Source organism: Lutjanus erythropterus, chromosome 3 (assembly GCF_056507025.1).
Source record: "Lutjanus erythropterus isolate fLutEry1 chromosome 3, fLutEry1.hap2, whole genome shotgun sequence".
In the NCBI taxonomy this organism is placed as follows: Eukaryota; Metazoa; Chordata; class Actinopteri; order Lutjaniformes; family Lutjanidae; genus Lutjanus; species Lutjanus erythropterus.
In genome coordinates, this window is record NC_139319.1 from 16,020,760 (window position 1) to 16,035,167 (window position 14,408).

A 14,408-nucleotide genomic window follows, 5' to 3' on the forward strand; every position below is an offset into this window, starting at 1 on the left:
AAAAATCAAGAAAAGGTAAAAGTTTATCATTTATAGAGCACATTTAAAACAACCACTGTTGACCAAAATACTGATTAAAATGCCCAAACAAACAAATATAAAAATGCATAACAAATAAGAACTGAAAAAAATCTGTGTCAATAATAATAAATGATCAAGATCGAGAACAGGTGAGTCTTTAGCACAGACTTAAAAGTCTCTGAGCAGCTCTTATATGAACAGAAACTGTTCCAGAGATTAGGGGCAGCCAACGCAAAGAGCATCTGGTTTGTCGACCTCAGTGCTCTACTATATAGAGTATGATGATGCAAGTAGATAATGTGGCAACAACCCTTTTAAACCCTTAAAAACAGGCAATAAAATCTGAAAATCAACCCAGTGAAGGGAGGCCAGTACTGGTGTTACACCTTCTTGTGCTGAGCCGAGCGCCACCTTGAGACAAACACCTGCATTTTTTTCCAAAATGTGAATGGAGAGATGACTGTTCTAGACACACAAAGAATTGGAATAGTCTAACAGAGATGTAATAAAAGCATGAATAACTCAATTAAAATCTTTGAGAGGTAGGCCTAAAAAATCTGAACTGAGAAAAGGTGGTTCTGACGATTGAACTAATATGTTAATCAGTTTTGAAGGAGCTGTCAAAAGCCACAACAAGATTCATCACATAGAGCAGGTCATGCAAACATAACAGAAAAGAAGAAAGTTAAGAGACCTTTTTAAACAATTTAAATAAAACATCCATCTTTAAACCCAAATCTGTGATCAACACTGTATGAAAGAAATAGTAAAACTACTTTCACATTAACAGCAGGTACCTGCATTTGCAGTTCAGCATCTGTTTGCAGCATGGTTGTCTTGGCTTGAGCGTTCAGTATGAACGGGTAGGCACATAGGTTCACTGCGGGAAAGTCGCTCTGCAAGGAAAATAAAGAAATATACTTACTACCCTCGTGACATTTAAAATGGGTAAAATCTAATGTGTAATTTTAGATAAATAGATAGTATAGATAGATAAATAGTTTAAGTTTAGTTTTTAAATCAAGTACCTGTGAAGGGGAGGATGATCCCACTTTCTAGAAAACAAAACAAAACAAAGTCATTTCACCAACTTGAAATGGAACTGCAGTAACATTAAATAAGCATGAAATTGCAATGGCTGCAACCACGTATGTGCATGTATTCACACATACACACTCAAAACCTCACACACACTTGATCTCTGCCAAGTCCAGTGATGCCTCTGAAGGGTTCTATGATAAAAAAGGGTGATGTTACGAAAGGGGGCGTGACCAAAGTATAGGCTAACCTTCACCAGTTAAAAAGAAACTCCAGTGAGACCAGTAATGCCTCCAACAAGAGTCTTTTTCTTTTAGGCCACTCCCACTGCCATGCCCTCTTTTTGCCAATTGACACGAACAGTTTATCAGTTGTTCTCTGGCTCATGATCAACCTCTCCACAAAATATTGTGCAATTCTGTGAATCCAGTTGGAAGTTATGCACCACTCCCGTTACCGCACTCCCTTTAGCCAGTTGACCTTTCCTAAACCCCACTCCTTCTTTTTCTGCGTCCCAATAAGCAAGCAAGCAAAGTCTATTTATGTCGCACCTTTCATGGACTGCAGTCACATGCTGGATCGTCAAAGAAATTAAATCAAATAATATAGAAACAAATAATTAAATCAAAGATAAAACACCATATAAAATATACAGGGGATGTGAATAAAAGCTCAAGACTAAAATCTAAAATGCCACATGCTACCCAACAGCCTGTCTGAGCATGAAGGTTTTTAGCTGCTTTTTAATCCACAGAGTGTAAATATCTCAAACTTTTTTGGGACACTGTTTCAAAGCTTAGGGGCTGCCAATCAGGAAGAATGATCTTCCCCTAAACACTGGAGCAAACTTGGTACTCTGGTCAACGATCTCCTTTTCCTATAAAAGTGACATATATTCACATCTTAGGTTAGCTAAAGTTAGTAAAATGCTGGCTAAATAGCTAGATAGTGATTGAAGCAGATTAACTAATTTGGTTGCATTTTGCTTACATCAAATTTTTTTATTTTTTAACACAGACAAGCTGAGCACATATCTAACATCAAAGGAAACAGGAAAGGAAGAAATTGACCGAGGTACCAAGCTTTCTCAACTGTCATTGGTGCAGTTGTCATGAACACAAACACACACACACAAAGTCCATCCCTAATTTCAGCCTCATAGGGCAAAAACTGTGGCTGCAAACAGGGTGGAAAATTTTTGCGGACTGACTGACAGACTGGTCGCAGCTAAAAATCCCTCCAGTGTCCGAGGAGGTACAGTATGGGGGCTTGTCTGTGAACCTAAATGCTTATTGGACAGCAAGAACTGACAAACAGCGACACACCCACAAGCAGTTATGGATAAAATTTCACACTCTGTCTGCAGACACTGAGAAATACACCAGTTAAGTGCATCTGTGTGTGTTTGTGTGTGGGTGTTGATTCAGCAGATGTCAAGTAACAAGGAAGTGAAACCTGCCAGTACTCACAATCTCAGCTTTACTCAGAAACCATTTGAGGTAGTCTTCCTGGATGTCCACCAGGCTGGTGATGTCAGGGATATAGAAGCGGTTGTACTCTACATGGTGAGCCTTCAAGTTTACCTGGTGACAGCAAACAAAAAAACACCTGCCTCAGCTCCAGGAAATCTCACAGGTACACGGACAGCAGCCTACAGATAACACACGCTTCCAACTCAGAATTGATGGACACGTTTTTAGCAGCAGCGTGTGGCCTGTGCCGTTACCTTGTGGAGTTTCTCCAGCAGCCTCAGAGTGGCAACAAAATAGTTCTCATAGAAGACGGGTACGAGCAGCGTCTTGCCTCCCGTCAGCATGAACACAACGATGCTCTTGTACATGTCGACCATTCTGGTGAAAACACTGCCGTCCACAAAACACCACCAGTTATCTGCAGGGACAGAGAGAAAGGCTGAATTAATTTACAGAGCAGATACCAAACATGGTAACATTTTACTAGAACCAGTGGTGGAATGTAACTAAGTACATTTACTCAAATACTGTACTTAAGCGCAAGTACCTCAAAACTGTACTTCAGTTTATCCTTTTTATGCTACTTTCTACTCCTACTCCACTACATTTTGGAGAAAAATAGTGTAGTTTTAATTTACTTACTTTACTTTTTTTGATGCAAATAATTTTGACATCTTATTAGAGTAAAATTTTGAATACAAGATTGTACTTCTAACTTTACTTAAAGCTAATAAAATAAGTTTTTATTTGGTTATGAAACAGTCTCAAAAAACGGATGCCTCTATATGACCATCCACAAGCAGAAGCAGGTTGTTTCTATATGTTTGTTCTGAATGGCTGCTACCAGGTCAGATTCTCTGTGAAATCAGATGAAACGAGCCTGTGTTTACATTTTCCCAGCCAAAGTTAAAGTGAGTAGTACATTAACCAGTTAAAAAGATGCAAGAGGACATATTTATATAAATGAAATAATTTTGGTTGTTAAATTTTGTGGTTATTACAGTGGAAACATGACCACTTTTGTCCACAGCGGTCTCCAAAATCAACACATTATTTTCCTCATAGCTTTGAGGAACTGATCTGAATATTTCTTTCACCACTGACTGTGACAGCAAATCATTATACTGTGGTTGGCTGTTTCTTCATTGATCTGTCAGGATATTTTTAAACGCTCAAAGTAAACAAACATTTTTCTGGTTAGGGATGTTAATCAGTTTATCTTTAGTCGGGTAACCACCAAGAGAGTTTTTGACCAGTTACGCATGTCAGTGAATTTTCATACAGACATGCTGTGCTCATGTCTAGGAGGGAACCCTAGATTTGTCAATTTGTAGGCAATGTTTCATTATTGTGCACGGCTTAACAACAAACGAGATTGGGTGCAGTAATAGCCTAACCTACTTCACTTAAAGCTCTTCAAAATCAGTTCCATGTCCATATTAAATTTGACAATTCTCTGTCTGTCTCTCTCTCACACACATGCTGCTGCAGCAGTAGACGCGGTGCCGCCTCCAGCTCACTCTGTCCGCTCAGCTGATCGATGCTCAGAGCATGTTGCTTTCTCTCCCTCTCACTTTCTCCCCATTTTTCGCAACAGTGAATTTTAACAGAACAGTAAGCCCACACTTGTAGGTCTACACCGTATTTTTTAGCCTGGCTGTACTGTGTGGAAAAAGAATCAAGTTCACAGTCTCAAGATTTAACCTGTATTGCTGCGATCTGAGCACCAATTACCTGAGCGGACAGAGCGAACCAGATCCAGCGCCTTGTCCACTGAGGTAACAGAGCACTGAACTAGAGCAACTCTTGTATTTAACATTATTTTTAACATTTTTAATCGGTTAGTTGTCAGTAAATGCGTGTCAGCTATCGAAAGCAAAATTTGTTGTTGGTGTTCTGGCATATGTGAAATAGATAATTTTATACTGTATCTGTAGGTATGTAAGGGCATCAGTATGCTTTAAACAAAGTTCTTGTTGGTTGTTCAAACAGCATCTGTTACACCTTTCCAATGTCAAAATTACAACAAAACATCATGCCTGCCAGTATATTATTATCTTATTTGCTCTGGACCAACTTGGAAAGTATTTATTTAAATGTCATTGCAAGGTTAAACGGTTGCAGTTTAAATAAATACAAAAGTTTCGAGATAGAGTGGATTCTGTCAGTTTGTGCCGTCAGTGTGAGAGAGATCAAAAACAAAGAAATGGTTTGCCACATAGCCACTGACTCTGTGAAGAGAACTTCTGATTTTACTTCATCTCTTATCAGTATGAGCCTCAAATATCTTTAATCAGTCAGGGCATTTACAATAGGGCCTTTTCCACCAAATTAGCTCTGGTTCTTGAACTGGTTCCCATCAAGATTTTTGAAACCTTGGTGCTATCTAGTGAACTAGTCTGCAGGTCGTTGCACAAAGCACAACAACCTGTAGAATACAACAGGTCCACTTTGATTTCCAGGGGAAACTGCTGTTTTTGGTTCCAGCTGAAAAAAAAAAACAGCTGTTCAGTTTCTGCACCAATTCATTTTTGGAGGGAATGCTCTGAACGGTTTAAAATTAGGTGCACAGACTGGAACAAGACTATTTCCACGTTGGTGGGAAAGGCCCATGTTTTTGTGATGTTGCAGCATTTCTGAAACTTTTGCTGGTTCGTTGGCCTCTCCTAAATATTCCTCAGGATAACAAGCTAAGCACAAGTGACTTAGGTGAATATAGATGCAGACGCTGACAGACTGTGACAAGTTAAGAGTCATGTGGTGTGATGTCACATGAGTTTGACAGGACGTTCTGTGTTATTATCTACCAAATGTGGTTTGAAATGACTCGATCGATATAAAAAAATTTGTAGTGTGTGCATGCAAGTATGATACCCAATACTTTGCTGGGGTTGGCGTCTAGCCGCAGGATGGCCATCGCCAGGGGGATAGTGAGGCGGATGTAGTTCTTGGAGTCCTGCAGGGCCGGATACTCAGACAAGATGAGGTAGATCCTCATGGCCTCGACGTCAGGAGGGGAGCGCGGCAGCTGAGGGATCAGCAGACTCTCAAAACTTTTGGTGGCCTGAACAGAAAGAGAGTGGAGATGTATTGTGTATATAATTACACAGATCAAAGACACAATATTTACTGTTTTACAGAGAAAAGTATTTGAAATGTAGTGTGATGTGGTATGTTTGAAAGCTACAAGTCTCAATAAATAAGCCAGATAAATGTATGGGATATTTTTTAAATTCCGCTTGGATCAACTTCTTGGCAGCAGGTGGAAAATATCAGTCACTAAATTTTGGGAGAGGCTTTTAGCGGCTTGGAAAGAGGCCTCAGTCTGCACACAGATTATAATTCATGTGCATGAACCCAAAACCTAACATTACAGAGCTAATGTTAGAGGTTGTGACTCAGCCTGCAGTCTGTGCCACAGACCTGCGGCAGGACTTGATGTACTTTCAAAACAAGCACAACTTTTTTTTTTCTTTCATAAACCCAAACAAAATGATGTGTACCGACCACAATGTTCCTCCTTTAACTGCTTCATCACAGACACATTAGGAAGTTTAATATCAAGCTTAATATCAAATCTGAGTCATGTCAAGTATTTTTTTTTTTTACTTTGTATTTCAGAGGTTTTAGATTTAAATGAAGTTTTGAATTTGAGTGTGTGCTATTTTTCTCCTTGGCAACTTTTAATCCACAGTTCTGTAAAGTGAGGCTGTGTAGCGTATGCTGAACAGTAGCCTCAAGTAACAACTGACGCTCACGAAGTCCCGCTCCTTTTCTCTCTACTGTGGCAGAACCGTGACCAACTCTCTTCTTTCCTGTTCCCTGTACTTACATATGTTTTGTACTTGGCTCGTCTATGCTGAAAAGAGAAAATCAGATTCTGAAGATGATTAAAAGCAGCTGGTGAGTTAGAAAAGAATAACTAGGTCAGTAATGATTGACAGAATAGTTTTACTTTTGCTAACATTAGCTATCAGAGGTAACCATCTAAGCTAATGATTGATGTAGTTTTGCTGGCCAGTTAGAACTGTTATTGGAGCACAGAGCAGAAGCCATGTTGAAAACATTTTTTTAAAGATGGTTAAAAGATGTTGATGCGGCTGTTACATAGAGACAGAATGCATGTAAACCCCGCCCCACTAGAGCGGAAAACAATCCATGGCTCTTTATTGACTTGTATTTCCATCTGCTAGCAAATAATAGAAAACTGTATAAAAGCTGCTGTGTGCTGGGATGCACTACCAATAAGATAAAGAACCCAGAACTAAGTTTTTATCAGCTGCTGAGTCAAACAGAAGTGGATACAGACGTGAGGCGTCAGCAGGATGACTGGAGAAACTGTAGGATCCTGACACTCAGTAATGTTATGCCTAGATAACAGGGCTGCAGAAATAATCGCAATAAAATTGCAGTACGGCCAAGTGCAATATCCAAATCACAATTTTTTGAAAAAGGGAAAATATGTGAGGAAACAGCATTTTAATGAGGTACTGTAGACGTGCATAGATGATCTGGCCTAAAAATCTTGTTCACCAGATGCAAGAAAACATGTTTGTTTGGTACAGACCTACGTATATAATAAATAGAATAAAATCTGCCTGTTTTTAATTGAGTTTTTAAAAATCTGACTATGTAGAAATGAATGGGATATTGTTATGATTTTAGTATCAAGTTATTAAAAATGCTCTGGTGAAAGAACAAGGAAGTAATGGCAGATGTAGGCTGTTGTATTTTGATAAAGGAAAATAAGAAAAAAATATGAACCTTCCGGTTTTAAACAACCTTTGTGGCTATTCGAGTCTAGATTTCAGAGTTTAGGAGTTGCACATGGATGCTGCATGAAGTCCCTGCATGTGTCGAACTCCAACACAGACAGTAGGTGGACAGAAGCAGCGTACCTGACACCTAAGTGTGGTCGAGACTGCGTAGTTTTTTTATAACGTGACTATTTTGGTGCAAACATTTACCCACAATTACGGCAGATAACCTTCATCAAACAAAAAAATCTACCCACACTTGGGGCTTGGTGGATGTTCATTTGATTCTTAGCAAACTTTTTAAATAACACTTTTTAATCTCTGGGTTTTTTCATTGTGACAGGATTAATCAATCAATCATTTTGAATCATTTTTGAAAAAAAGTCCAACTTCTCTGATTTCAGCTTTGTAAATGTGAATATTCTCTGATTTCTCCTCTCTGACAGTAAACTGAGTATCTTTGAGTTGTGGATAAAACGAGACATTTGAGGACGTCATCTTGGACTTTGATCAACGTTTTTCACCATTTTCTGACATTTCATGGACCAAACAACGAATTGATAAATTGAGAAAATAATCGATTTATTAATCATTGATGAAAATAATCATTAGTTGCAGCCCTAAAAAACACTATTTTAGGCTAAATAATTTCACCATGTTTTATGTTGAGGTAATCCAAAGAAACGGAAAGTAATTAAGTTACATTACTTTAATATTGTGATACATAGATTAGGTTACCGACTACATTTTTAACAGGTAATTAGTAACTGTATCAGAATATATTTTAAAGTAACTCTCCTGACCCTGGTCACAGTTCATTGATGTCAAAGTCCAAATCAAGTCTTTTTTGATTTTGTCAAGTTGAGTTTATAACTCAAGTCCAACTGTATTTGGGACTTAAAAAAAATAAAATGAGATTGTTATTACTTTGTACATCTTTTAGATACACTGTTAGTCAGTACCTGCTCCAGAAGTCCAGAGAAAGCCGGTTTGCTGAGCGTTGCAAACAGCATTCTGACAGAGTTGAGATCGATGCCTGGGATCTTTGGGTTGGTTTTGAAGTGGGCATCATCACTGAGAAAGCAAAAAAAAATCTGAGTACGTCTAGACTATGACTATGATGTGTCAGTGATCAGGAACAAGATAAAAATAGGTCAGAGCTCAGGTTCAGGCACTTTGTGGTAAAGCCTCGATGTAAAGGGCACACGTTACTTTGGATTAAACACAAATCTATTCCAGCCTGTCATGTGTCAGGTCAGCTGCCAGCCAAGTTCACCGAATGGTAGATGTGCTAATTCTCAACACTCACGGGCGTAAACACACACACGGGACACACAGAACACACAGCCTGAAGGTATTTAAGTCAATCCCTAAGCAGATCTGCTCTTCAGCCCGGGACTGAGTACAAACTGATAAATATGGCTTCACCAGCCAACAAAACCCCTCGGCATGAAGGACAGAAACTATTTACAGTGTAAGCCGTCACATTCTTATTATTCCACAGGTTTTATTTAGTCATAACACAAATAAATCAGATCTGAGCTCATGGAGACTGTTTGCCAAACAGAAAACACTGATGCAGATAAGAGTACGAGCACTGACCACCTTCATCCTGAGAACAATGTCAGCTTCAAGAACCAGATCTGAGCGGGTCTGAGTCCCAAATGAACCTCAAATTCAGCCCCTAATATCTGTCCACCTCATTTCCACTGTCCTCTCCTCTCTGAATGAACGTCCCTGTTGCTGTTTGTCTTTTTGTTTTTGTTGACTTTCTCTGGTTTATGGTGTGATTTTGTCTTTTATGTGCTGCAGAACAGGAACCTGCTATAAACCAGTTTTAACTGAGTCAGGCTCATTTAATTGTAACTAATTTTATTGTTACATTAAATTTTTTCCTATATAATAAATGAAAAAAAAACAAACATAGTAATGCACCTGAAATGGAGGACAGGTTTTAGGTCTTCAACTACAGTTTATTTGTATTTATATTTAATCTTTTACTGACTATGTTTGAATGCATGTTGTTAAGTTTTTCTGATGCATTCATGGTGTATTTTTCCAACAGGCAGCCATTGGCCTCCATTTATTTCCATGTGGTATAAACAGAATTGGCAGACTCTTGAATTTCATCACCAGATCTGCCAACGCTCCGGTTTTTCACAGGTTTCTCCTGCATTTCACTGCTACACACCCTGTTTGTCAAAATGTCAATGCAGGACGGCGTTCCACCAAAAGAAAATCAAAATACTCCCCCACACCCTCCACCAGAATAAACCTCCCGTATTTTGACACCTAAATGTCGGCAGGTATGGATCACAGTTAACACCAATCTGCAATAATTAGTGCCAGTCTTATATTATTATTATTATTGCTGACATGATGCTTCCTGTGATGGAAGTGTCATCAGTCTGCTAATTAGTCCTCATTCTGCACATGAATAAATAGCAACAAGACATAACAGGATGATTTTCAAAATGGTTAACAGTAATGTAAAGCACGCAGCGGGTCCTTTAAATTACAAGTAAATCTAAGACTAAAGCATATTGATCTGCAGGTTTGGTATGAAACGGTACAGTAATAGTAATGTTCAAGATTCAGGCCAAGTAGGTTTTCACATACAAGGAATTTGCTGTGGTATATTGGTGCATTAGAACAAACAAAATCCTAAAAATGCTAATAGAGATTAAGGCAAGTACTGTGAGTCAGCATAAATAGAAAATAAGAACAACAGAGAAGGTCAACATACAAAAATATAAGCAGTAGAAACAATGATATGTTCAAATATGACTTTTAAAAGAGGGAAGAGGCTGAACAAACTTATTCAGGAATGTGCAAAATGTTAAACAGGAACGTTCAAGTTAGTTAAGAGTAGTAATAATGTAATAACTACAGGCTCTTCAAGACTGATTCTGTTTTTTGGTTGTTGTTGTTGGTTATCATTATATGGAGGTTTCATATACAGTAGATTTGATGAACACTGAAGTGGCTAAATTTAAAGGATTTTACAGGATCATACCGAGCACTGTCGAGTTTTAAAAAGCTGTAATACCAAAAAATATCAAAACTATTCTTGCCAAGTTATTATATACAACAACTGAGATCTTTTATTTAAGTAAAAGTAGCAACACTACAGAGCAGAAATACTCTGATACTTGAAAAAGTCGTGCAGTCAGAATTTTACTTGGGTAAAAGCAGAAAGTATGAAAAGTATTAGCATCAAAATATACTTGAAGTACCAAAGATGCTCATTATATAGAATGGCCCATTTCAGAATATTAGATATTACTGGATTGTAATTATGAATGCATCAATTTGTTCACTTTAATGATATAGCTGGTAAACGTGGTGATAATTTTAACTATTTTATATACTGGGTAGTTATATCTATAATAATATAGTATTTATTTGTTGATTACATTTTGTATTAACAAATGAAACTGCAAAGCAAAGCTTTAAAATAAATGCAATGGAGCAAAAAACATAATATTTCCCTCTGAAATGAAGTGGAGAAGAAGTAAAAAACATTCCTACAGCACTCGAGTAAGTGTACAGTACTGGTTTAATTATAAACTGGCTGATTGTTTAATTGACTAATAATTCCTGGTGGGTTTCAGCGGACAGAAACAGTAGTAAGAACTTCCTGTTGTCTCCACAGGTCTGTTTTCCAGCCTGATGTCCTCCACAGTTCATTTCCTGGACATGATAAGTATCTGCTGATGAGTCGGTATTAAAAAGTCATCACACCTCCAGTATCACAGATGTCAGTGACCACACAGATGGCATCTTTTCCAGCCCTGACTGTCAGCATGTTTTGTTGGATAAGACGACATACCATGATAGTACGTGACAGTTCAGTGGACCCTGTGAGGTCTCTGCTCGGTCAGTTCCCAGGAGTCTTGTTTATCTGTAAGTCTTTGCATTCAGACACGTGGTTTTAGGTTGTGTAACATGTATTTCTTTTCTGTTTAATGTCAGTGTACGTGCCTGAGTGACAAGCCAGTCGCTGTATGACTCTGATAAAATGAATATATTATAATGCCTTTCTTACTGAAGTTATTGTGTGAGAAAAAAGGACTGAACCTCACATAAATTACAACAAAAAGTTTAGTTTAAAAAATGTTACTTTTCAAAGGTATTTCTTGACTGTGCGCTGATACCACTTTTTTTTTCTTCTAAAAAAATATTTTAAAGTAAAATCATTATATTACTACGTAAACATAAACTGGCATTATTCCATATAAATGTTGAACTTTATTAATATGAATTTAAAACAAAAGTATTTAAATATCACTCAAAATAAGTTGAGTTAAATAGGTTTAGAGGGGAAATGGTAAAACTAACAACCCACAGAAACCTGAAACATAACAAGGGGCCCCAACAACACATTGCCTATTGTAATAAAACACATGTATTTTATGTAAAATCTTAACATGAACAAGTAATTATAACTGCAGCTGTCAGATAAAGTGGAGTAAAAAAGTGCAAGTGGTAAAATATAAAGTAGTAAAAAATTTATAAAATCTTAATCTGAAAAGTAAATGTGATGCTGTTGTCTGTCATTTTTGTCTCATGTAATACTGTGTGTGTTGCTGTCTTTTAACTTTTGATGCCTTTTTTTTAGCCCCTTAATCCCTTTCCACAAGAGGCTTTTGCCTTTTGGCAGGCCACAATGTTAAATAAAAATTTGTTCTTAATGACTTGCCTGGTTAAAGAAAGGTAAAATAAATAAATAAATAAATAAATATTTTAGAAAGTACTTAAGTACAGTATTTTAAGTTGGGTAGTTAGTTACTTTGTACCACGGAAAGCTTTACATTATGTAAATATGATGTTTACGTACCTTTGGTCCAAGAAGCTGGCGTTCCAACAAGCCGTGGAGGAGAGCTGAATAATGATGTCACTGTTCAAGAAAACATAAAACAGACAAGTAAAGAGGCCATTAAAATATTATTAATTCTTTTAAAAATTAAGTCTTATGTGGGAAAATATCTCCAAGTAAAATCATCACCATTAATACTGAACATCTACAAGAGAACAAGTTTTTTTTTATATCCAGCAATAATGAGCAATAATGACTTTTATTACTCGACTCACTTTGTGACACTGGAATCTGTGCTGTACATCAACTTTAACCTCCAAGAATTTAATCTTTCGTAATTGATCGGGGAGATTGATTTACTGATATTAATCACTCTGAAGTCTTCTGGGGGGATAAAACTCTGCAGAGAGGAAGATAAACAGAGACAACAGAACAGGACTGTCACAAACATTCAGATGATTGTTTGCACGAGTACTTCCACTGTGTGCCTGTACCGTATGTGTGTGTCTGTGTGTGTCTGTGTGTGTCTGTGTGTGTCTGTGTGTGTGTCTGTGTGTGTGTCTGTGTGTGTGGGCTGGGTTGTGTCTCTTTCCTCCATGAAGATAAAATAAATAGGCCACGCCTGAGGTCTAAATATTTTTGCAGGAGCAGCTGAATGTCTTTATCAGCGCGCATTCCTGACAATTTGCAGGATATTTGTAGTAGACATTTATATACAGTCCATATAGAGTCCAGCTTTGTGCCAATATTAAAGCTGCTCTAAAGTTTAGACATTAATGCCCCCTTGTGGTGTCACACTGAACTGAATAAATAGACAGCATTAACAAAAGAAGGTTATGTGAGGTGGGAGGTTTTAAATAAGCTACATATTTTGAAATTATTTTTATCAATATTTTTTGCATTATAATTATGATTACACTAAGATTTGTGTTGAAAAACTGTCCATCCAAGACATTTGATCCTTTTAAATTGGAAGCAACGAGCTCCTCTGTCCTTTTCTCATGGGGTCAAAGATTTCTTTAAACTAAAAAAATAAATACACACTCGAAGGGTCCTCTAAAACTTAAACTCATGTGGAGGCTCTTTCTAGATTTTCTATGATTATCTAAAGGAACACCTTGATAAGGAGTATGGTGGTAAAACCCACAGATATCGTATTCCAATAGTGAGTATTTTTTCTCCTTTTTGTTTGAGTAATAAGCACAATTATTTGTTTATGTTATTATACTTTTCCTTCCTTCACATAAATATATTCTGTAACCTGTAATCATGGGTGGATGGGTGGTGGTCATCCCTACAGTCAAATACAAATGTTTAAGTCTATGTTGGACTTTTCTCAATGCAAAAAAGGTTGAAGGATAGGTAATAAATACTTTAAATGGACTGTAGGTTTCTCAGTATCTAATTTTTATATTTCCCTTTGCGTGACTTATTTCATGTTTTCTAACTTTAAGTAACAGTATGTGTGAAGTAAAATAATAATAATAATAATAATTATGCTCTGAATTCTGTGAAGGGAGTGACAGTAATCACCAGGAATAAAAGGAATAATTTAATCACATTACAAACCTGTTCAGTAGAGTATAATAAGAAACTGTGGTCTCCTCCGCAGATGATTTTGGTCACTGAGCATTGTTTGGATTCTAACAAAGAAAGGAAAAGAGAAACAGAACATGTTAGTTTAACAATATTTTATACAGTTTCATCAAATAGTTACTCAGAGTGGTTGTATGTCTTGTTTTTTAAATTAAATAATCAGAAAACTGTTTGACATCACGAGCTGAATTCTGATAATTCCAACACCATGAGCTGCGGTGGATTTTATAGGGACAGTTCTGTTGTTTGTACAGCAGCTTTTCTCATGATCATTAAGCAAACTCAGTCTGTCATCCTCAGTTAATCGCCTGTTCATCAGTCCTGCCAAACCCAATGAGACAGTTAGTACTTGGAAGCTCATCCGGTAATAACTGGACATTTTCCTTCCATCTGAGAGAAAAGCTGCAACATGTTGGTTATTAGCAGATTACACTAATTTATGCCCACTAACTACACACCAGTCTCCCTTTTGGTTTTCAGTTCTCTAAATGTGACTGTGATTGGTTTTAAAAAGCTTTTACTTGGATTTTTATGGATTTTGCAAATAAGAAATCTAAAAAATACTAACTGCCCCCAAACAAACACTCTTTTCAAACTTTTACTTGTATTATTTTGTTAAGATCCTATTACTTTTACTTCCTAGAAAATAGGGAAAGCACATAAACACATAAGTACTAATGAATGAGAAATGTAATCCGTAGGAGC

At 37.1% G+C, this 14,408-nt stretch overlaps 1 protein-coding gene across 1 annotated transcript in view; it reads right to left on the reverse strand.

Moving 5' to 3' along the window:
- The window catches only part of herc3 (HECT and RLD domain containing E3 ubiquitin protein ligase 3), a 44,337-nt gene that overhangs the window by 16,730 nt on the left and 13,199 nt on the right, over positions 1-14,408 (reverse strand). The window contains exons 9-17 of the mRNA XM_084715181.1: positions 13,677-13,750; positions 12,383-12,507; positions 12,129-12,188; positions 8,251-8,362; positions 5,406-5,595; positions 2,786-2,949; positions 2,529-2,642; positions 1,050-1,076; positions 819-917 (exon numbers count right to left, since the gene is read on the reverse strand). Of these exons, the coding sequence (XP_084571307.1) occupies positions 819-917; positions 1,050-1,076; positions 2,529-2,642; positions 2,786-2,949; positions 5,406-5,595; positions 8,251-8,362; positions 12,129-12,188; positions 12,383-12,507; positions 13,677-13,750 (965 nt within the window). The remainder of the gene's footprint in view (positions 1-818; positions 918-1,049; positions 1,077-2,528; positions 2,643-2,785; positions 2,950-5,405; positions 5,596-8,250; positions 8,363-12,128; positions 12,189-12,382; positions 12,508-13,676; positions 13,751-14,408) is intronic.